We start from the raw sequence: 22,147 nt of genomic DNA, 5'->3' as shown, positions 1-22,147 counted from the left end.
GGCGGGCGGCGGCGGGGCGGGGCGCTCCCCCGTCCCCCGCGGGCGGGATGGGATGGGCCGTGCCGGCAGTCAGACATGTCAGTGGCTGCGCGGGGGGAAAGGCACGCGGCGGCTGGGCGGGGGGGAGGCGCGCGGCGCGGCCGCTGAGGGGACGGGCGGGCCGAGGGCAGCGGCGCCGCTCCCGCCCTCCGCGCCCCGGCGGCGGCACCCCGGGCGGGCTCGGCGGGCCCCGGCCCCGGCGTGCCAGGCGCCGCTGGCCGCGGGAGAGAGACCGGGCTTTTATCAAACTTGAGCCCCCGCTCCCCTTCCTCTTTCTTCCTCCCTCCTCCCCCGTCCCCGCCCCTTCCCCGCCGCCCTCCTCTTCCTCCTCCCCCCGCGCCCTGGGATGTTTATTCGGGCAGCTGCGTGAGGCGCGGGTGGCGGCGGGGAGTTTCTCTCCCCCGGCCTGAGTAGTTGCAGGCGCGCACACACTCGCCCTACTCCGGGGGAGAAAAGGAAACAAAATGTCTGCCAGGGCCGCGGCGGCTTCCAGTAAGGTAAGGCTCAGCCCCGGGGCGGCGGCGCTCCATCCCCGCTCTAATCCCTGCCGTCCCCCCGGCGCGGTTTTGGCGGCGCCGCCGTGCAGCCGCTTGCCGCGCCGGGGAGCCTGTGCCCCGCCGAGCCCGTGCCCCGCCGGCCGCGGCTTCCCTCGCCCGCCCCGGGGGCGCGGGCAGCTGGGGGGCCGCTCGGCCTGAGGGGGTGGGCGAGGCGGGCCGGGGCCTCCCAGCCGCCTGCCCCGGCCGCCCGGCGAGCCTCCCGCCTGCCGGCCGCGCCGAGCGAGCGCGCAGGTGGCCCGCAGCCCCCCGGGCCCGGGGCCGCTACCCCGCCGGCCGCCTCCCGCGGCGCTCCCCGCCCGCCTACCTGTTGGACGTGCGGCGGCGCCCGGCTGGCGGGCGGGGAGCGCCGCGGGCGCCGGGCCCCAGCGGCGGGACGGGTCCGCGCCGACCGCGGGCGCGCTCCCGGGAGGCGGGCCCTGCCCGGGCGGGGGCGGCCCGGGCCCCCGGGAGAAGCCTCCGGTGGCGGCCGGAGCGCGCTCCCGCCGGCTGCGGGGCAGGGGCGTGTGGGCGCGCGCTGCCTGCGCGCTGGGGCAGGCCGTGCCCTTTTGTTCCAGGCTGAAGAGTCGGCTAGCAATTAGGAGAGGTTTAACCGGGAGAGTCCAGTACTGCAGGATTTTTCTGCAGCCGCTGAATCAGTCGGGGATGATTGTTGCTGACATACGGTAAACAGCTTTGGGGCGGCAGTAATCCTTCAGAAACTTTTGCCGGTCCTCCACCTGATCCGTAGGTGTTTATGGTGCAGGTGCACGTTGCGGGGTGTGTACTCTGACCTCCCCTAGCACTGCCGCGGCGGTGAGTAATGCTGAATGTCCCCGAGGGAAAGAGGTGGAGTTAGCAGCACTCAACAGGTTATTTTTCCTTCGTGTGTTATTAAAGGTTTGCTTTGAAACTACTTTTAATTTAAATTTCGAACTAATTTTTAGCTGTGACTCCTGAGTAACTGCCCTGGCTTCAGCATGGCAAGTTCCCATCGTGCGTTAGCTGGTGTTGCTGGAACTCGGCTTCGTGGTGTTTGCTCTGGAGTGAAACTATGTGGTTTCGGTCTGATGTTACTTACTGGTATGCGCTTACTCACAAGTGATATTCTGCAGGCTGAAGCAAAATACACACCTTACCGCGTTACTACTGAAAAACTTAAGACTACTTGAAATACTGAGTTAATTGTAAACTTAGTAGTTGTAAGATATTGTTAGCTGTGGCGATTTTATCGACTCTGAAGTCTTAATTTTACTTTCAAGGTGTATTCAAGGCAACTTCAGCTTCCAGAGCGGGATTTAAAAAACTTAAATGCCAGTGTTGACCTGCTGAGTTGCATGCTCCTTTCTAAGTATGTGTTTAGAGATCTTCTATTACATTTTAACATATATGTGCACACAGTTCAACAATAAGTGCATACGATTGGAGAAGTAACTTATTTTGGGTAATATTTCAAACTGGTGGTGTCACCTAGCTACAGAGACCGATAAAGCATGCTTTTTTTCCCCCCTGTTCGAATGCATTTGTATTAGCAACAAACAGGACTTGAAGATAAATGTTGTCTTTGCTCCTAAAAAAGAATAGTGTTGTGTTAGAATTCTACCACGTGAGGAATTGTGAGAAATTGCATCAGCTTAAATTTTGCAGATTTTCTCCTGTATAAAATTGGGGTGCAAGGCTCCCGCTTCCAGTTCAAAATACTCTCTTAAAATGTAGCTATTTTGTGAGGCTATGGAAAAATATTGCCTTTTAAATACAGAAGTATTATCTCTTGACTGTAGGCTTGTGTACAGACTGGTGTAAAATAGAAATTTGTATCCTACTATAGCAGTTATTTGAAACTTCTTCCAGATCATGGTCATATCAGATTGGCCCTTTGAGCATGTATACATGTATACAATATCAGCCAAAGTAATTGTACTGGAAGGTATGTAAATTTAAGGATGCTGCAAAATATAGTCTGCCTCGGGTTTAACTCTTCACTGGTATACTTTCAGATTTTATAAAAATAATCATGTATTTGAAATATCATATCTCTTTCTCAGGAAAAAAAAATTTTAAGTTCTGTAACTTTTTCAGTGTAAATTCTTACAGTCTGTCATAGCCTCTTATCAAAGTTATTTCTTTCCTTATTGATGGTGATCACAGAAATGTCTTTAGAGACTAGAATCTTATGCATACAGTTTGTATGAATTTCCTTATCAAAACAGAAGTGCTTTCAGTGGATGGGTAGTGTTATTTCTACCTCAGCCATGAATTCCTGGGCTACTGTTCATATACTTTTAAATATTTTAGAAATACTAGAACATTGGAGGACTTCTGTGTTCAAGTTTCAGCTCTGGTTTCTTTCAGTTACCCCTTTGGACACGGTATCTGTTTTCTCATTTTTGGGTTGTAATGCATTAAAAGAAACCCTCTGTGAATGGTTTTCTCTTAATAGTTATTTAACATACTTTTTAGCCTTGTGGGCCTTGTGTCCATGTCCGTATTTATCTTGGCAAGCTTGACCAGAAGAGAACTAAAAAATAATTTTTTTTTATTAGCTGAATAATTCTTATTTGTACATGTGGGAATCTTGGTGGGTATGATTGATTGTGTTATGCTCTATTAACAACAGTCTTTATACTACCTTCCACAGCCCTTCAATTTTGGTTACTTAACTTTTTCCCTGCTATGCTATAAAGGAATGTGTTTTTATTAAGGTTTTAAATGCTTGCTGTAGCTGTTGGTAGTATACAATGGAAAACGGTGAGAGAAATGAAATCTTGCTTGCAGTCTAATCTAGTGGTGGCTGTGATTGCAAAATGTAAGGGGCCTAATCTCTTCTGATGTCTTTTTGAACAATACTAATGGATGCTGTGGGAATGACTGTGTCAGGGTATTAGTAATGAGATGTAAAGCTTTCCACCTTTAAGCTGAGAGTTCAAATATAGTCCACATTGGTTAAAAAAAAAAATACAAATGCTTTTAAGTAGTAAATTTGGGACAGGACTTCTTGAATTCTTGAGCCTTTTTGAATGCTGAACCGGAGTTTTTGAGGCTTCCTTCTAGTTTTAAACACGTGCATAAAGAATATTTCCCAGTCTTTCACCTCAGTCCTGTAATTAATTGGATTTTGGTTGTTCTGTCTTTCTAGCTCCAGGCACATATCTATTATCTACCACTTCAATCAGAAGCTGAGAACTTGATCACATTAACAGTTTGAGACTTGCTGATTGCAAGGACTCTTTGGTTTCCTCTGCTAGAGGGATTGACCAATAGTTTTCATAAATGTGGGTTAGCATTCTACCCCAAATCCTACTTGGAGACACCAGTGTATTTGTTTCTTGTAGAGAATATATACGCAAGCTTTTAAAGTGTTTTTTAATACGCTGTAATCTGTGAGGTAGCTAGGTTTGGAACAGTACTTTGTTTTTCCCATTTAAGACTGTGTGAATGCTATAATGTTAGATCAACTGTCAGGTTGTTGGGGAGATTCTTCAACTATAACAACAAAGAAGAAATAAATACATAGCAAATGGATACGGGAAAGTAACACTGGGGATTTGGTTTAACATCAGAACCTACTTTCTACATGGAAAAAAGACGACTGCATTTAATTTTGATAGTGTTCCTGTAAGTTGTGTTTGGACCTTAGGAAATACTTATTTTAATGTTTTGTTTTCAAAGAAGAAATTGTCTATATAACTTACATTTTGGGCTTGGATTTTCTTGAATTCTTCGACTGTTACAGTTACGACTATAGGCAACTTCAGCTACCAAATGATAGTTTAGGTGTATTTTTCAGTATGAGTTTTGTTGTCATGTGAGAAGAGCCGTGAGCTCCACACACTCTGCAGGTCATTATGAAGTATATTCTGCAGTTTGCTCCTGGTTCAACATGCAGTGCAAAGATTACTGTAATGTAAACAGAGCTTGAAATCTGACTGTGCCTGGGAGCTGGTTCCACCTTTATAGAGTGGAAAATCAGTCAGAGCTTATCAGTGACCAGCTAGCTAATCTTTGTTTCAAGGAAAACATCTAGAAATGGGTTATTGTACGTCATTGGTATTTTAATGTGCACGTTGTGCTACTACTTACGTACTATGAGGGCAGATATTGGGCTTCTGTCTATGCAAAAAAAGGCTCAAAACATGGTATTTTAAACTGGTGCTTGAAGTCAAGAGCAGTCATTAAGCTCGAGTATATGTCTGTGTTGCCACTACAATGTACCACCATGGTCAAAACTTTCTCGTATGAGGACTCATGAAAATACTTGATAACAAGTCCTCAGCATAAGATACTGAGTTGAAAACAGAACTGTAACTAGTAACTGTAACTATTCAAGCTGTGAATTGTGCTAAATACTTTGATTTTTTTTACTTGAAATGCTGTGCAAAAGTATTGTCCCTCTCAGGTCAAAGCATTCATCCAAAAACTTTGTATCAGTTGGTGAAGTTCTGACCAAGGACCCAACTGTTCGCTCATTTTGTTACAGGCCATGCCAATAAGCTTGGAGTATGAAATGGGATCCTCTCTTCTGTTTTGTTCTCCTGTCCTCTATAGCTAGCAGAAAGGTGATGTCTTGTGTATATCGGGGGGGCAGGGGAGAAGTCAGATTACAGTCACAGTGTGGGGAGAGTAAAGCCATATGTGTCTATGTCAAAATTAATAGTCCCAGTGTTCGGTTTATTAACACTGTGTCAAAATCTGAGTGTCTGAGTTAAGGGATAGTATTTGAAGTAAAGGCTTATTGTTAAGTTTGTAGGATGTCTGAAGTTATGTAGTCTGTACAGCAAACTATCCTCTGGTTAAGAAAGGCATTGATAGTTTATATCCCCCCAATTTTTCCTGGTTATCATAGTATAAATGCAACAAAAATTAATAACAAACTATGCTCAGTGTTTTCTCAGGCAAATATACTGCTAATGACTTCTTCACTGAATGTACTGATTAAGCAAACAGCCGTAGGGAAGTCTTAAAATGAATTTTGTGATTCTGTGCAGTGTATTTATGCTGAGTCAAAAAAAATCCTGAAATGAAAACATTGTCTTGTCTTATAATTATGCTATTTTAGGGACAGGTTATTCAAATATGCGCCCTACACTCATAAGTAGTAGGGGTGCCCTTGTTTCAAGGGGCTGTGATGTGCTTCAGATCTGAGATCCTCAGATCCTTCTGAGAAAATGGAGGAACATGTTCATCTGAATGCTGTATGGTCCTGTGTGGGTCCCTTGAATCCTGCAGAGTAACAAGTGCTGCTGAGGCCACAGGTGTGATGCCTTGTCCAGGGACAATGGTGTCTGCTTGGTTATCCATGGGATTTTCCTGCTGTGGTATATCCTTAGATAACTTCTTAAGCCACGAGCCCTGTGGGCTGTTTGAGCTGTGTATATGGACTACTGCAGGGTTGGAGAACTGCCCCAGTGTGTGCAGGACTGGGCACTTTGCTCATGTTTGCTATTCCTAACTTTGTAGGATCTTCAGTAGCTCTTTAGAGTTGTTTCCTGCCTTTGCACATCAGGGTTTATTTAGACACTTGGAAAAATTAAATATATTGTAGCTGCTAAAAATTTAAATATTGGCTTTATATTAAAATAGTATTTATTTTCTCAAGGGTATTTGGTAATCTCTAATAGGATTCTTGTTTCCTAATCCATTATAAACAGATGTTCTACCCTTTTGTGGTGGGGGAGGGCAGCCTCAATTCAGTAAGATGATAGCAGTAGGGAGTGTTGACTGGAGAAGTTCATGTTCTCATGAGAAGGGGGCAAGCATACCCTTTTTGGCCTGCATAACTCATCATAAGGTGTTTTGTTCGTTTTCCATAGCGGAGGAAGCAATAACAGAACTTGCTACTGCTCCGATAGTCTTTTCGTCTCCCCACCGCACCCCTGCATATGCAAAGTACTGATATGATAAAAGTAGAAATTGAGCAAAAGTAGGCAGTTTCTTTGATTTGTAGTTCCAAGCCTTTTCCCTTATTATCTTTTAGACTGCTGTTGCTACAGCATTATTGACTTGGTTATATTCACTATGAAGTTGGATAATAACAAAATACAATAACAGAAATTACAAAGAAGTAACTTGTGGCTGAAGAGACTCTGCTTGGTTTCTTAAATAGAGTTAATTAAAGGGAAGTAATAACCTTAAATTATAACTAGAAGCAGTAATGTAATGAAACAAGACATATTGTGAAATTTGAACAATGATGTCAGTTTTTGTATTACTTAAACTACAAGCAGCGGTGCCATGAGTTTGCAAAAGGACTGACCTGGCACATGTTGCTATAAAATGATTAAAAAAAAAAATTTTAGAAGTCTTAAAAAATAAAAAAAAGCAAAAGGGGGAATATTTACAGTTGCTTTCAGCTTCATTGAAAATATAATAGGCTTAAATTATGCCATCTAAAGATTCATTGTTTCTAATAGAAAGTAACAATTGGAATTACTGTAACTGTAAAACTTTAGGAGAAGTAACTTTAAAAGGTGCTACTTGACAATGTGGTATCAAATAATTAGTCAGTTGTAACTAATATGGGATCAGGATAGTACCTGGGGCTAAGTATGCCAAGTGTTGTTTATCTGAACAAATTCCAAGACTCATAAATCTGTAATTCATGTTCATTTTAGATGGCTGGCTTCCCCAGAATTAAATCTGGGAGAAGGCCAGATCATGTTAACCCTCTCAGCACAGGTTGCTTGTTTAAAAACTTCATCTTACTCGACCCAGCATTGTTCCGACATGTTATTTGGAAAAATACTCCTTTGCCAATGAATGCCTCCACATGAAGTAGTTTTCCAGCATAGTGTCAGGTGGAAAAGGTGCAGGCTTTTCCTGTAAACCTGGACTCCCCGAAATAGTATTTCCAGTGGGTATTAAGATCTTGAAGCCAAGCTTGAAGGCATGACTTCCTGACAAAAGAACTTGTGTTTCCTTCAAAACTGAAATTAAGTTGTGGAAGGCGATTGGCCATTGCATACAGGATAAGCCCCTATGTTAATAACCCAGCTATGTAGGAATGGAAACTCCTGGAGGGTAATCTCGTATGAGAGAACTAAATGGACTTGCATTTTGTTTGGGTTTTACCTCCTATGGATAATGAAGACTGGATTAATGCTCCTAAACCATGGAGCCTTTAGCTAGGAAATACAAGAAAGGTGTACAGGTTTATAAAAAACATATTAATGGTTTGAACCAAGAACATGTTTCGTCTGAATCGGAGACAGTGCTGTAGAAGCACCCTGTAGTATGCCAGCTTATTTTTTCCATTCTTGCTCATATAGTTTATTGTAGTTTGTGTATTGTTGGTAGTTAGATGGTAAATGCCCCCTGGAGCTGCTCAGGAAACTGCTGAGTTTCAAATTAGGGGATCTATCAGTAAAAGTGTTTGAATACCCTGTCAGTATGCAATCCTGAATATTTAGTCTACTATATTCATCTTGCAGCTGCTGACCCCTGTATTTTGCATTTCTTAGGTGCAGTAGTGGCAGTTAGACTGAAAAAATAAGTATTACTTATCTGTAAGGTGGTAAGTGGGCCATGAAATGTCATCATCTTGTGGGCGGTTAGGAAGCTTCTTGACCATATACCACTAGCCTTATCAGAATTCTAAGTTTTTGTTTATATTGCAGTCAGCAGCAGTTCTGCAAATCTTAAGTAAGTATAGTATAAACCTTTGTACTGTTATCTTCTGAAGTGAATGGCAGAGGCACTGTATCACTGCAAAGTTTTTGTTGTTGTCTGTCCTGTCTCTTCCCGCCCCAGTTCTTCTGATATGATGTGTCTTGGCGGAGTATTATCTTTGCCACTCAATATTTCTTAGACATATCCGAAAATGTTTGCATCAGTGTGTTCTCCTTCATGGAGGTGCCAAGAGTGCATCAGATGAAGTTGGTCTTTACAAGCAAGGAGGATTCGGAAATTAATAAATAGCAGACATGTTCCAGGCTGCTGCAGGAGAGTATTGTCTCTTAAGAATCAAGAGGAGGAAGTTGGAATAGCTAGGTCTATGCAATACTTTGAATTCCATCATCTTCTGAATGAAAGGTTGGCATCTGGTTTCTCAAATGAACTTTCACCGGGGGAGGCCAAAGATCTGTCTTTGGTTATGTTTTCATTGTATTTGCTTACCTTTCCTGGATTTTTGTGTAAGCTTCTGTTGGCTGAGCCAAAATGAGAACTATGATGGGAGGAAAGGAACTACAGAATGAAAACAGTTAGAGAGGAAAATACTAAGTGATATTTGAGGGGGAAGAGAATGAAAGGAAAGAGGGAGCCAAAGGCAAGTGGACAGTTTTTACTCCTGAGTCAAGTACCTGTTCTTCCTCTTTTCTTGCCTTCGCCCTCCCCAGCAAAGAAACCAAAAACCTTAGCACAAAAGCTGAGGTGTCTGGACTCTCCAAATAATTATTGTGAAACCTTCTATTGTATGACTAAGCCTTACTCACAGAATTGTCTTGTCAAGGCTAACTGCATAGTTGTATTTAAAGATTACTATTTTTAAAAAAAAAGAAGGTTATAGTATCAGACCTAACCTCTGAAGGAGCCATAATAAAAACGTAGATGTTTTGCTCAAGTTGCAGGAGTATTTTCTTGTGGCTGCTGTGTGAGCTCATTTGCTTATTCCTGCTTTCTGTAAGAGACGGGTAAAGGCAGTGGGGAGAGGAAAAGAAAATGATAAAAGCTCTTCTAAATGCTAAAGCAAATAAAGGACAGTTTGAAGGACACAAGGATTCTATAGAGAAATTCTAGATAATAAGACCTTCCATAGCAAGCTGGAAGTATTTCAAAACCTGGAAGAATGCAAACTTCAGATGAGAAATAATCAGAAGCCGTGAACAAAACATACTGAAATGCACCTACTACTTATCCTTTCTTGTACTGCATTTGGAAATAATGGAGATCATCACACACACTAATTTGGGCGTTCTTCTTCAGTTATAGTATTTATCTGAACGTATTCCCAGATAAATGAAAAAGGGCAGAATCTTGAGTATGAGGATAATTTGGCAAGCTACATCCTCTTAAATGCGTATCTATATTCTTTGTAAGTCTTCTATAGATAGCCAACAAAGCAAGCATCATCTGAAAGTCTTTGATCTTACTGGCTTAACTGTTCGTGTAGATATGACCTGAATTACAGGTGGAATAAAATGAAGAGCTCACCTTTCTGAGAATACTCTGCTGTTTCAGGGAGAGGAGACGCTGACCTGAAGGCTCCCAGTTGTGCAAAGAGTGGTAGTTTGAATTGGTTCAGAAGATAGTAACAATCCCTGTGGAAATGGAAAACTATTCCTATAAATTATATGTTCTGACTTAAGGAAAGTCCTCCTCTTCTCTAGCTAAAACAGTCTATTTAAGGAAGGGGGTTGTTCAGAATTACTCGCTTGCACAATATGCCTTTCTCTTCCAGCTGAGAGGGAACACCACCCCAGTGGTCTAAAGGTGCAACCCCTCCCACCCCCAAAACTGTGAATACTGGCAGTATTTTTAATGTTAAGAATATGGACAAAGAAGAATCATATCTGTCAGCTTCCTCAAATGTCCTGGGGTTTCTGCCCGTGGGGGGCAGATGCATGCTGAGAAGAGCTGCAGTTAGGATTGAAAACTAATGTTTGTTCCCCCTCACAACAAGAAGAGAATAAAAGTTAGGAAATGGCTGTCTAGCCAATACAAACTGCACTTCCCCTTGGGAGAGGGGAGTCAATGTTCCAAGAAACATCTCTCGGATAGTGCACTAGTCCTAGTTTCTCTGCTGGTGTGCTATTCCCAGGAACCCGTTCCATTCTTTATCAAGTGGGTTTTTTCCAGTTAAATTTTCCATCTGAAACATGAGATTACGTAACCAATACACACCTTGGTCAAAATGAAAGTTTGTAATTTTTGTCTGACTTCGTAGCTGCCTGTCCTGCCTGTTAAGAGGAATTTTGGGGTTGGAAGTTGAAATATCCATTAAGTGTATGTTTGGATTTCAAGTTTTGAGGAACTCTCTTTGCCTTTCAGAGTATATAAAGTCAGAGATTATTCATTTGAAGTAAACCAATGCTAATGTAAAAGGTTTTCTTACTTGTGTTTATCTGTAGTTGGTAAAGGCCTCTTTATCTTGGGAAGATGTGTAAACAATAGTAAGAAGCCAGTGGTTGAGAGTTGCTGAGATCATTTCTCCTTCAGAATGACCAGTGGTGGTGTGCTTTTTTTTTTCCTTCTGGCATTACGAGGATACCTTTTAAGTCAGTTGGATTATTGATAATGCTAGGGCTATCTTTTTGGCTGTAAACTTAGTTTGGTTGACAACAATGGGAGATTTATGTCCTGTACTTCAGATTGTGCTAGCATCTTAGTTTAAAATGCAAACAGGCAGGAGATGACTTTTAAACTTGAATGTGATATTTCTGCAGCATGCATTTTGCTAGCCTGGACGTATTACATTGACTATCTCCCATTAAAAAAATCAAACATGCCTTAAGTAGTTACTGATAATAAAAATATTTTAAACAAAAGCAAGCAGTCAGAGAAATGTTGTATGGGCTTTTTCCCTTCTCCACGATTGAATTAAAATGGGGAGTTTTTATGATGTTCTTTGTATTTGTCCTTGTTTTTACTCCCTTCTGTGTGGATGAAGAATTCTTGAAGTCACCTGGAGTGAAGTAGTAGAAATAGATCTGTTAGTGAGATAGTGGTAGAGTAAGCAGACATTGGTCTTCTGTGCAGCAAAAGGGCTACACAGGACAGGGTGAAGTAAGCTATGTGGTGAGCTGCAAATACAGATACTGAGCCTTGTTCCGTGAGCCTTGTGATCAGGTTGGTGTGCTGTATGCTGTGGTGTATGACAGGAGAGAAGCACATGAATCAAATAGTGAGTTGAAATAGTTTGAATCTTACTACAATCCTGATTAGGCTGTTGGCAACTAAATACTATGTTTTTAATCTTGTGAGGTAGACTGAGGGATCCAATTTTTCTTTTCTATTTCTAGAAGAATCTTTGAATAAAGTCAATGACTGGCCTTGCTTTGCTATGAGGAAATCGCTTGGGATGTTTATAGCTGACAGTAATCATTTCTTTTCTCTTACAGAAAGTATCATTTTTCAAATGGAACTGGACACTTAGTATGAAACTAGATTTTGCTTGCTCTACCTTTTAACTTCCAGAACAGGACCTTTTAATTTACTCAGTAGTTTGAGTCTTTCTGTATTTAAAAATCAGTTTTACAGAAAAAACTGTAAACATTTTGGAACACTTGTTAGAGAAATTAAAAAAAACCTCAAAGATATTTATACTTGATAAAATACTATAAACAGTGTTACAAAACTTCCCTCTATCAGAAAAGCAGATTTTTTTCCCCATGTTTTGATGTTCCATTATTTCTTATTTGTATGTTAGTCCATATTTCCTGGATATACTTAGAGTGTAGAGGTTAATATGTAGCTGACCAAAACATAATACCTAAAATCTGTCTTTACTGTCCTAGCCCTTCAAGCAATGTAATTATGTTGCTTCCAAGCGATAAGCCAAGGCAATTTACAGATTACTGGAATGCTTGAAAACACTGACCTTTCAGGTCACTCCGAGCACTCCTATTACGCAGAGATTGCTGTGGCACTGTTGTAATGTGCTGGCCTGTCACATGCTGACTAACTTGCAGAAAGCTTTGATGCAGCTGTTTTAAAAATGCTTTTGCTGACTGATAGGCACTTAGGCTACTGACTGTGAACAAAGCTGGCTCTCATTCCATGCTTTTAGCCCCCATTTTCTATAACAACACTTCTCCCCTGCTGACTACACACACAGTTCTTATCTGGGCCCAGTTGTTGACTTGTCTCCATTTAAATTGTATTCGTGTTAATTTTCACTTCAAAAATAGCTTGTGTGTGAGAGATTTGGTTTGTGTGGTTTTTTCAGAGCTGTTGCAAACAAGCAGCCTTGAAAAGTTGATGTGGTGGCTTTAAAGAGTGGGTGGATTAGGGGGCGGAAAGTGTGTGTATGTGACTGGGCAAAGCAGGGGAGGGAAGGGATTAAAAAAACAATGGTCCTTTATTGATGATGACCAATACAGTGCAAAGTAGTTTCCTGAAATGTAGCGTGTATCGTATAGAAGTTTGAGATCTAATGTCTTTTCTTGAATTGGTACAAAGAATAGGAAGAAGCTGATAAGTAAGTGTTTCTTTTGAGTATGTGATGCTTAATGGACATCGTATATGGTAACTATAATGCCAGTACTTTCTTGAGCATTAGAAGCAGGGCTAGAACATGAATAAAAATTAAATTGACTTCATTTTTTGTTTAATCTCTTTACTTTTATTTGATTTTATTCATAGTTTTTAGGTCAGGTAGTGCCTGACTTGTAAGGATCATATGAAGAGGAAAAATAAATTCAAATGTATAAAATCTTTAATGCCAGTAGCCTGACTAGAATGTTACAAGGATAAAGTGGTTTTTGCTTTCCAAAGACACTTACAGAGAATCCATATTCTCACTGAAAATAAGGCACTGGATGTTTGATCCAAGTAAGCCTGTACAATAAGAAGCATAATAGCCCATTACATATGAAGGGCAAAGTTCATCAATTCACAATTTAACGTTTGACTCCAGGGAATATATTTATATTTAATATAATCTATTGGTTACTTGTACCTCAGATTCTAAGCTTGTTTGCATTCAATGTGTTTGGATCAAAAACTAAGCATCTTTGTTGTATTCTGCTGAGAGGTGGAAAACAAAGTAGTAACATTTGATATTGTATACGTGTATCACGCATGAAGCTTTATATAATTCTAAGACTGAGCTTCTGTTTTGCAGCATGGCATCATCTCTTTGTTTGGGGGCAGTGTGACTACAGGTATTCACCTGTGTGTACTGCATTTCCAGTAACTGCAAAATATGCCAACCTGTGCCTAAAACCTCTTGAAGCAGTAGTGCATATTCAGGGATAAGCAGCTGGTGTATTTAAAATTGCTTTTGATATTTGGCTAAATAGTATACAGTGACAGTGATAAATTTGAAGTTGTAAAAGAATGTAATATATTTTTCCTGCGATAGTAATGCAGTGAAGAGAATGAGTAATGAATTTACAGCAGGAACCTAACTGAACAGTGTAACTCCATAGTGAGTATTTTCCTCCTCTTCTGGGTAAAAGAAGTCTGCATTCTTTGTAGTGATTGGTAGGGCAAGAAAGTTTGTTCTTTGTATATATTAAAATTAACTTTTTGTAGCTGCACTTCAGTTTCCATAGAGGAGAAATATTTTCCATGGCTTGGTTCAACAGTTGTTATTCTGGATCAACTTAAATGGCACAGTGGGGAAAAAAAGATGGATTACTACACCTGTTGATAACATTACAGTATCTTTTAGAGGATTAAATTCCAAAAGGAATGACTTCTGAAGGTGAACCTACAAAAATTAGTGGAAAAGATGAAACTAAATCCGTATATTGATACAAGAAGTACAAATGTAGATATTGTCACTGCACTTAATTTTCTCTGATAAATTATTAGAACTTGCATGACTATAAAGGTACAAATATTAAATCAGTCAAGCTTTGGAAGCACCTGTTTTTTACAGTAAGTTTTCTTTTGCTGTTCCATTCTGATTTTAGTGAAAAAAGACTGTACTACAACTGTCTTTCCTGGAAGTACTGTTTCATTTCTCATTGCTTCTTTCTGACCAACTTTTTCACTTTTATCCTTACGTATTTAGTCTTCAGGATTTTTTCCAAAGAATACTGTGCATTAAATGGTTTCTCTGCAAACTGTGGCCTTCTTTTATTTTCCATTGAACTGACTCATCAGACAGATTTCTCTGGTGTACTGAAGCTGAACTCTTGAGGTTTCTTACTCATTTAGGAAAGATGGTCCTTTTAAAAAAAGGCTGGCTGATTTTGCAGGTTTGTAGGTGATTCAGTTGCTTCCTTCTCCCCCCACCATCCTCAGCATCTGGTTCTTGTTGGTATGTAACTTGATAGTTTTTTGGGGCAACAGTTGAATGAACTGTAGCTGTAACCTAGGATAAACAGGTCATTGGCCAAAATTATACAGGCATTTTAGCTGTTAACCAACAGCTTATCCAGTTTCTTCTCCAGCTGGTTGGATAAACAGCTAGAATGTCATTCATGCTTTTTCATTTAAAAAAAATGTGCTGAGTAAATGAAAAAGACATCTGCCCATTAAGCACAGATGGGAAATACTTGCTAAGAGGTGGGTTTGATGGGTAGCATGTCTGAGTAGTTATGTATAGACTTTTATTTTTAGTCTTTGTTTTCAGAGTTCCTTTTCTGAAATACTCTACGTGCTTGTCATCATCTTCACCATAGCTTGGCTAGCAATCAAGGATTATTCTTTATGAAATGATGATTACCTAGGGAGAAAGAGCAGCTTCTCATAAGTCTTGTCTCGTAAGCATGTAGCATCTCTACTTGTGTTACTTATTGCATAGTTAATTCTTATTTCAAAGTTGAGTTGAAGCCGTGACACCCACTGTTACTTTATGGACATGGCTTTATGTAGGGATTAGTTTGGGATTCTTCACTTCATGTGTTTTATCTATGCAAAAGCAGAGCAACATACTTGAACATAATTCATTCTTTTTGTTTGTGTGTTTATAAAAAGTATCAAACTGACTGCTATAGAAAATAATTTCACTGATGTGCCTCTGTATTAGATACTTAAGTTGATAGCTTCATAGGCTGAGAATGAAGGTAGCTTTTCAGGCCTGTACAGATAGGGAGACCACCAGTAGTTTAACTGTAATGACAATTCTCCTGAAAATGCCGTGATGTTCTCTTGCTATTCAGCCTTCCAACAGAACACTTTCAGTGTTACTTACAGTGCTGATATGTCTAGATTTTCCTTGTGAGACGTTCTTGATGGGTGTCAAACTGTTGCCTGTATTTAATGGGTTTTATTTGTAGCTTTCTTTAATACCTCAGTAAGTTTTGTGTTGTTTTTTTTTTTTTTTCTGGTGAGTGCTTGTAGGGTGTGCAAACTTTCTTCTTCCTCTTCTCAATTTTGAAAATAAGTCTACGAAGATAATTGAAGCTCATTTAATTATGAGCATTACTTTAGATCATGTTGGATGCTTTTTCTTGGACTGATACAAATGGCTTATGCTAAATGTCCTTTTAACTTGTGCTGGAGTAGACTTAATTTTTTTGGTGGGGGGGGGGAAGAGCCCCTTAAATGTATTATGGAAGAAAAGCAAAGCGAGACTACTAAAAAGCAAAAATGCTTTGTCATTCAGTCATCTGTACCATTCTATCAGACTTGTTTAGGCTGACTTCCAAGTGCAAACTTCAGATACTACAATTGTGTGTGTTTCAATGCTTATCACTTGCTTACATGAGAAGCTCAGATTTCATCTTGGAAAAAGTGTGTACCCAGCTCTAGTAGCAGTAAGAAAAAAAAAAAATCTTGAAAATGTGGTTGTATTGTACCCTAAAAATAAAGACAATGTAAGTCTAATACTGCTTTTGAAAATTATTTCAAAGTAATACTAATGTTTGTGTTCAATTATACTGATGCAATGATGTGCACTATGTAGGTATGTGGGACTATAGATTATTTGAAATAATGATATTAAGCTATCCTGTACCTAATGCTTTGCAACAGCCTTTCCTCCAGTTTGGAGGAAGAAGTTAAACCCTGCAGAAACTTCTTGTGCTTTCATGAAGTGTTGCAGTGCCATTGGTCTCAGTATTTAAGTATATTAAGTATGTGCATCACTGCATCTGCACTATTGATATGATAATGCATGTGTTGTCTTTGATCTTTTGAGAGTAAATAGGCTTGGGAGCACTGACTCCGAAGTTGACAGTGCACTGTCAAGGAAAAATGGCACCAGTATGATGATACGTACGTGCAAGCTGATAGTTGGTACATGCTCATAGAACGTTAATGTGTTCAATTTATGATGTATTTGTCAGGATTGGGCAGCTAAAATATGTCCTAGTTTGCTGTGTAGATGCAAGATGTAAAGCAGAGGTAAAATGGGAAAAGAGCTTTTAAGTACTTTTTTAAGCTTTTTTTAATATTTTAAGTAATTTTTTCTGTATTGCCTTGTAACAACTTAAAGTTATTTAAAAAACAGTCATGCAGTAATCCTAAAACTATGTTGCTGATCTATCCAAGGCCCAGAAAAGACCACGTGTTGTCACAAAAATGACCACCTGGGTCCTTGACTTGCAGATGCCAATGACACACCTGATGTTTGGGCTGCTGGTGGTGAACATCCAAGGGGCAAGAGTGTGGTACAAAAACCAAAAATGGAGTGAAGTTCTGCTCTTGAAAGAACTTAAGTTTAGCTGTGAAATTAAATGACAGTATGTTTTGATGTGCACCTTCCTTCTCAAGGGTCAAGGGGCTGGCTCAAGTAAGGCAAGAGTGTGGAAGCACTTTTGCTGTTGATTACTTTTTTTTTTTTTGTGGAACAGATTGGAGCTAATATGCAGCAATGTGAACAAATACTTGCAGAGGGGAAAAATGCAGCTAAGTGGGATTTCCGTTATCTTTCTTCCTTGCTTCTTTTTGAACTTTGTCACTCTTCAAGTGAATTTGTTCTCTTTTGTCAACTAAAGCTTTAACTTGCTTTAGAATGTGAAGCTTAAAGAGACAAGGTAACAGATGGGGAGAGACTTAAAGTTCTACACTAGTAATTTTCCCTGGTCTGTAACCCCTTGTTATTTTCTTAGAATATATGACATTCAGAATGTAGAAGTTCAATGGAGCTGCTTTCTGTACCACAAGGAGCAAGGAGTGCTGGAGTAATAAAGGGGTGAGGTAAAGGTTGTGTAAACTTGAGCGAATTTTCAGCTTGCAAACTGGAGTGTCAGGTTATACTTTTGACTCTTGCAGTTTTTGAGTTAAAGTACAATCAGAACAACTTTCAAAAAGGGAGAAGTTTGCCCTCGTTTAAGGGCTTTGGGTTTGTAAAGTCTCATTTTTTAAATGTGGTTCCAGGTAGTTAGAAGATTCAGTTCTGGTAGAAACACAATGCATATTTTAAAATAGCCCTGATCGTTTCTGCCCACATAGTTTTCTCGCCTATTTGGGAATGTGCGTTCCAGAGTGGTGATGAATGGACATGATGCAGTTTTGGTCAAGAATATAATCCTGTATCCTTGATATACTTGAAATTGTGGGAAGAGAAGTTAGTGTCATGTGGTTAAAGCTGCTGGTGAGGCAGTTTGTTCCACTTAAATAGGTTTATTTTTAATTGCTGATGTAAATACAAAAGTAGCTTTGTAACCATTTTTCAGGTTAACCTTTGGCTTTCTGGGTGTGGCTTTTTTTTCCTTTGATGGAACTGTGCTTTTAGTTATACTCTTTTTTTTTTTTTTTTTTAATCACCTTAAATGTTCAGTTGGGGAAGTAGAAGGTGAAGTTTAAACTACAGAAGAAAGGCCTGGAAGCTATTTGATGTGAAAGATTGTAATTTTTGGTAATTCCTTACTTACAAAGCTTTCTAAATTTGCATACTAAGTTTTACGTAAAATTCAGTGTTAGTTCACCTACAATAGTCAAAATAATTGAAAGTCTACCAGATGGCTCCTCATGAGAAGAGGGCATTTCATTGGTTTTGAAGTGTGCTGTTTTCCTTTGTATGCATAAAAGCAACACGCTGCTAGGAAGTTCTGATCTGGTCAACCATTAATGCTCTTGAGTGTGTTAGTTAATTCCCTTGTCCCTTCCCCTGCTTTGGTGTGCAAACAGGAAAGAAAAAATCCTAGCTGTATGTCTGTAGGGTGGGATGGGAAAAGGCATGATGGTTATGTAAATCTAAATACCTACAGAGTTTAATTTGAAGCCTGTGTAAAGCCTCTTGTCCAGTAATTACTCTGTCATTTTGTTCTAGTGACTGTAGCCAATGTCTCTTCTACCCTGGCTTCAGAAGGGAAAGGAAGGAGGTTGGGTGTTGTCTGCTGACTCAGTGAGTGAGAAATGGCTAGGGTAATTCTTCAGCCTGGGATTCATGGGAATTCGTAGTTACTTGGAGTGGGGGTAGGGATGCAGCCTCCAAAAGAGAAAATCCAAACCCAAAAAATCCAGAGCATGCTATTTTAAAAGGCTTGCTTTTCTTAGCTTAAGTTTAATATAAGGTGATTTGCATCCAACTTTTCTTAGGAGGTCTGCAAATTGGAAGAGGTTGTGAACCACTGGTGTAGTGAAAGGCAATGGTGGGATTGCTGCCAGTAGGAAATCAAAGAGGAGGATTGTAATCAAGGCAGCTGTTGGTGCTGGGCGGTATCTCAGGCCTGCTTCTATTGCCTCTTGTCTGGTGTTGGCTCCCCAATGGAGCTGGTTTAATTGCTGCTTTTAAGAAGATGAGGAGTTATGATGGGAGTAAAAAGATGTTTCTGGCTTGTTTTGGGTGGCAGGGGCGTCCCTGTTGCTGCTGCATGTCCTTTTAAGGGAAGGGAAAGAAAAGTGTGGAAATGTCTTGCTGATTCTTCCTTGCTTGCTCATTCTTCTGGAGGTGCTGCTATTTTCTCTTGCGCTTGTTAGTGGCCATGGCTCCTGAAGAGAAGGAAGCAGATAACTTGGAAAAAGGGAAAGGATAATAAATTGGAAGGTGCGCGTATTTTCTGTAAAACACATTTGTGAGTCTTACTTCGGTAACAATGAATCTTCTTTTGCCTTCTGAAAAGAAACATCCGTATCTTTCAGATATCTAATAGTATAGCCAGGATTAAGCTTAAAAAAACCACCCCCAAAAATAGCACTCTAACTGGCTGTGAAAAGGCAATTGTTTGTTAGCCACTAAAGCAGCTAGGGTTATGAAAGTGATTGCATGTATGTTGTTATATGAGTGATGTTTCTACATTCGTAGTCAATGAATAACCCACCAGAAAAGACTTCGATTTTTATTTTGTTAGCTTCTCTTCTTGCCTGCTCCTTTTCTACCTCAAGAAAGCCATCACCAATGCCAGACTGATACCTTGATTCAGTTCAGAGTAGCTTTGGAAATAAAGGAGATACTCTGCCCTGAGGATGGAAAGTAGCCTTAAACTTAGGCTTTTGCTGCTCCTTAACCCATTGTATTGTCAAGCAGCTGAAGATGCTGTTTTAAGGTTTATACTTGTTCTGACAAGAGAGTTTGCTTAAAGTCCTCTGGCTGCTATGCCTTGCCTCTGCAAAACTGTTGGACACCTGCTCAGTTCGTTCACACAATTGCTGAAATAACCCGTCCTTTTTCTTAGACCCCACTCACCCCTTTCCGCCAGTCTTGTGAAACTGAACTTTCACAATCACTTCAATTTTTCTTAGTAGTGGATAATTTTAATCAATTTATATTACGTAGACACTAAACAAAAGGGTACAAGGGACTGATGAAAATGAAGCAGTTAAATGAGCTGTAGGAATATGCTCCCTGGGATGTGGGAGTTCATCTGTAGATCTGCAGGCTACTGAATGCAATGTAGTGGCTTGGTATAAAAAAGGAAGGGACTCCTGTCTCCTCTCTTCTCCTGCACTGTATTGTTCAGAATTTAAATACTGGTAGTATTGGCTAATATTTCTTAATATAATTTTTTTCATTCTACATCTTCAACTTACAACATTACCTGGTTTTGAGTTCTGTCAGTGCTACGTTGTTCAGTTTTGTAATTGGATGTAAGGACAATTGTAGCATGCTAATTTTTTTTCTTCATCACTTAGTTAACATGTTCGCTTTAGAAAGGAAGTTTTTCAGGAAGAAAATCCTGGAGCAGACTCATGTGCATGTAAGTAGGGAGACTGGGAGACAATTGTTGTGAAGTGTCAAAGCATGCTAGATTGTGCCTGCTTAAACAGATGCCTCTTCCCCTTCTTCAAGGTACGTGTTTTGGAAAACTAGGTAAATGAGTACTCCATTTCATGGTGAAGTAATAACAATGCCTAGTTTTGTAATAGGATGAGGATAGTCCTTTTTGCTGAGGAAAAATGATGTGTTTTCCGTTTCCCATACTTGCCTGATAAGAAAGTTCAGGAATGTTTTCCTTGCTGATAGCTGAATAAGCCTTTCGGACACATTAACATTAATCACTACTGTAGTGTTTGTTACCTTGTCCTCCCATCCAGATCTCATGTCTGCCTCTGACCAGCAGGGAATTGCAATGCTGCTCTAATTCTCATTCCTTCTCTCCCATTGACTCCTTGTACTTTTTTTCTTCCTCTCTCAACTTAAAAGCACTACACTTAAAAAACCAAACAGACAAACCCACCAAAACAAAAACCTGTTGTGTTCCCTGTTTACACACTTTTAACCACACTGTTTGTTACTATTGACTCCTTACTCCAAACTCACTAAACTTTCTAACCAAAGAAGTTACTCTTTTTCAAAGAGCTGTAATATTTAACATTATTCATCATCTCATCCTCTTTGAACTCCTGCATTTCTGTATCCTTGGCTTCTAACTTGCTTCCTTTGAATGTGTAAAGTTAATGTGAGCTTAGAGTTGTAATGTGTTCTGCAGATGCTGTAGCAGCCATGTGACTGCTAAAATTGAATCTTCTTAACTGACAGTTACCCAAATTGGGGGTGGGGAGAAAAGCCATCTCTCTCTCTCTCTCTCTCTGTTTGTTCAGGGGACACTTAACCCCATATTTCTTACTAAGAGTGGTTGGTTGAGATTCAGAGGAAGAAATTTTGTACCTATAAAAAGGAAAAAAAATCTGACTAGACAAAGTGATATATTTCTTCATACTGAGATTCGGGGGGAAAGTATCAGGAAAAAAAACCCATGGAATTCTGCAGCTACAAAAGTAGTTGACAACTGCTTCTATCAGGTAAAAGGCAGCGTGTGTTTGTTTGGAGCTCCTGCATTTCAGATCTTAATTTCAGAAGAATTTGGTAAATTAGCCATAAAATGTATTGTTTTGTTGTGGCTCTGTGTGCTTTTAAAAAAACAAAAAACCACAAACAAAACCCCCCAAACATTTTAAGACGAAATTAACCTATGTGTGCTGTTGGTTTATTGTCAAGGTGGAGGATGGCAAGGCCATAATTCTGCATCTGTAACCTGAACTGTCATGCAAGGCTCATAAATGTGTATTTGGTTTGATTGATATTTGAAAGCTTTGAGAGTATCTTGAGAAAAACAACCCTGCTCTGTCTTAGTGGGATACTGTTGCCTATCCAAAGACTCTCGTTTGGCAGATCTTCCGAGTATAACAATCTAAAATTGACACTGTGCAGTGCTTGGTAACTAGGTTATGATTTTTCTGGATTAGAAACAAGGTAAGAGGCATTCTGGCTTAAAGTGAGGTGCTTGAATGCTTTGACTGCTGCTGACTTCATGTTGGTAATTTTTTGGTTGCTGTATCTTATCCATGTGTGTGTGTTTTGGCTTTGTATTTTTTAATTAAAAAGCAATGATCAGGTATATAAGCCTGATGTAGGCTTCTTATGTAAAACTAATATAGTATGATTTTTGTTTTCTGTGCTACTGATACTGTGCTCCACTCCTCCTCCCCCAAGGGGAAAAACAAACTGGAAGAACTCCAACCAATGTTCTTAACTGAGTGATAAAACAGTAACACCAAGCTGTGTATAAGAGCAGGGATGGAGGCTTTGTCTGCAGTTGGATGATTGAATTTGGTTTCAGGAATGTGCTGGAAATGTGACT

The 22,147-nt window shown here is 40.1% G+C and overlaps 1 protein-coding gene across 5 annotated transcripts in view; it reads left to right on the top strand.

The window, feature by feature from the left end:
- Positions 1 to 404: 404 nt before the first annotated feature.
- Positions 405 to 22,147, top strand: part of TJP1 (tight junction protein 1) — a 76,278-nt gene continuing 54,535 nt past the window's right edge. For all 5 annotated transcript variants that reach the window (XM_082321324.1, XM_082321323.1, XM_082321322.1 and 2 more), the window contains exon 1: positions 405 to 536. In XM_082321324.1, the coding sequence (XP_082177450.1) occupies positions 504 to 536 (33 nt within the window). In that variant the 5' untranslated portion in view covers positions 405 to 503. The remainder of the gene's footprint in view (positions 537 to 22,147) is intronic.

This window comes from Platalea leucorodia, assembly GCF_965183815.1.
Source record: "Platalea leucorodia genome assembly, chromosome: 9".
In the NCBI taxonomy this organism is placed as follows: domain Eukaryota; kingdom Metazoa; phylum Chordata; class Aves; order Pelecaniformes; family Threskiornithidae; genus Platalea; species Platalea leucorodia.
Note: the sequence above shows the minus strand (reverse complement) of the source record. Positions and strands in the feature narration are given on the sequence as shown.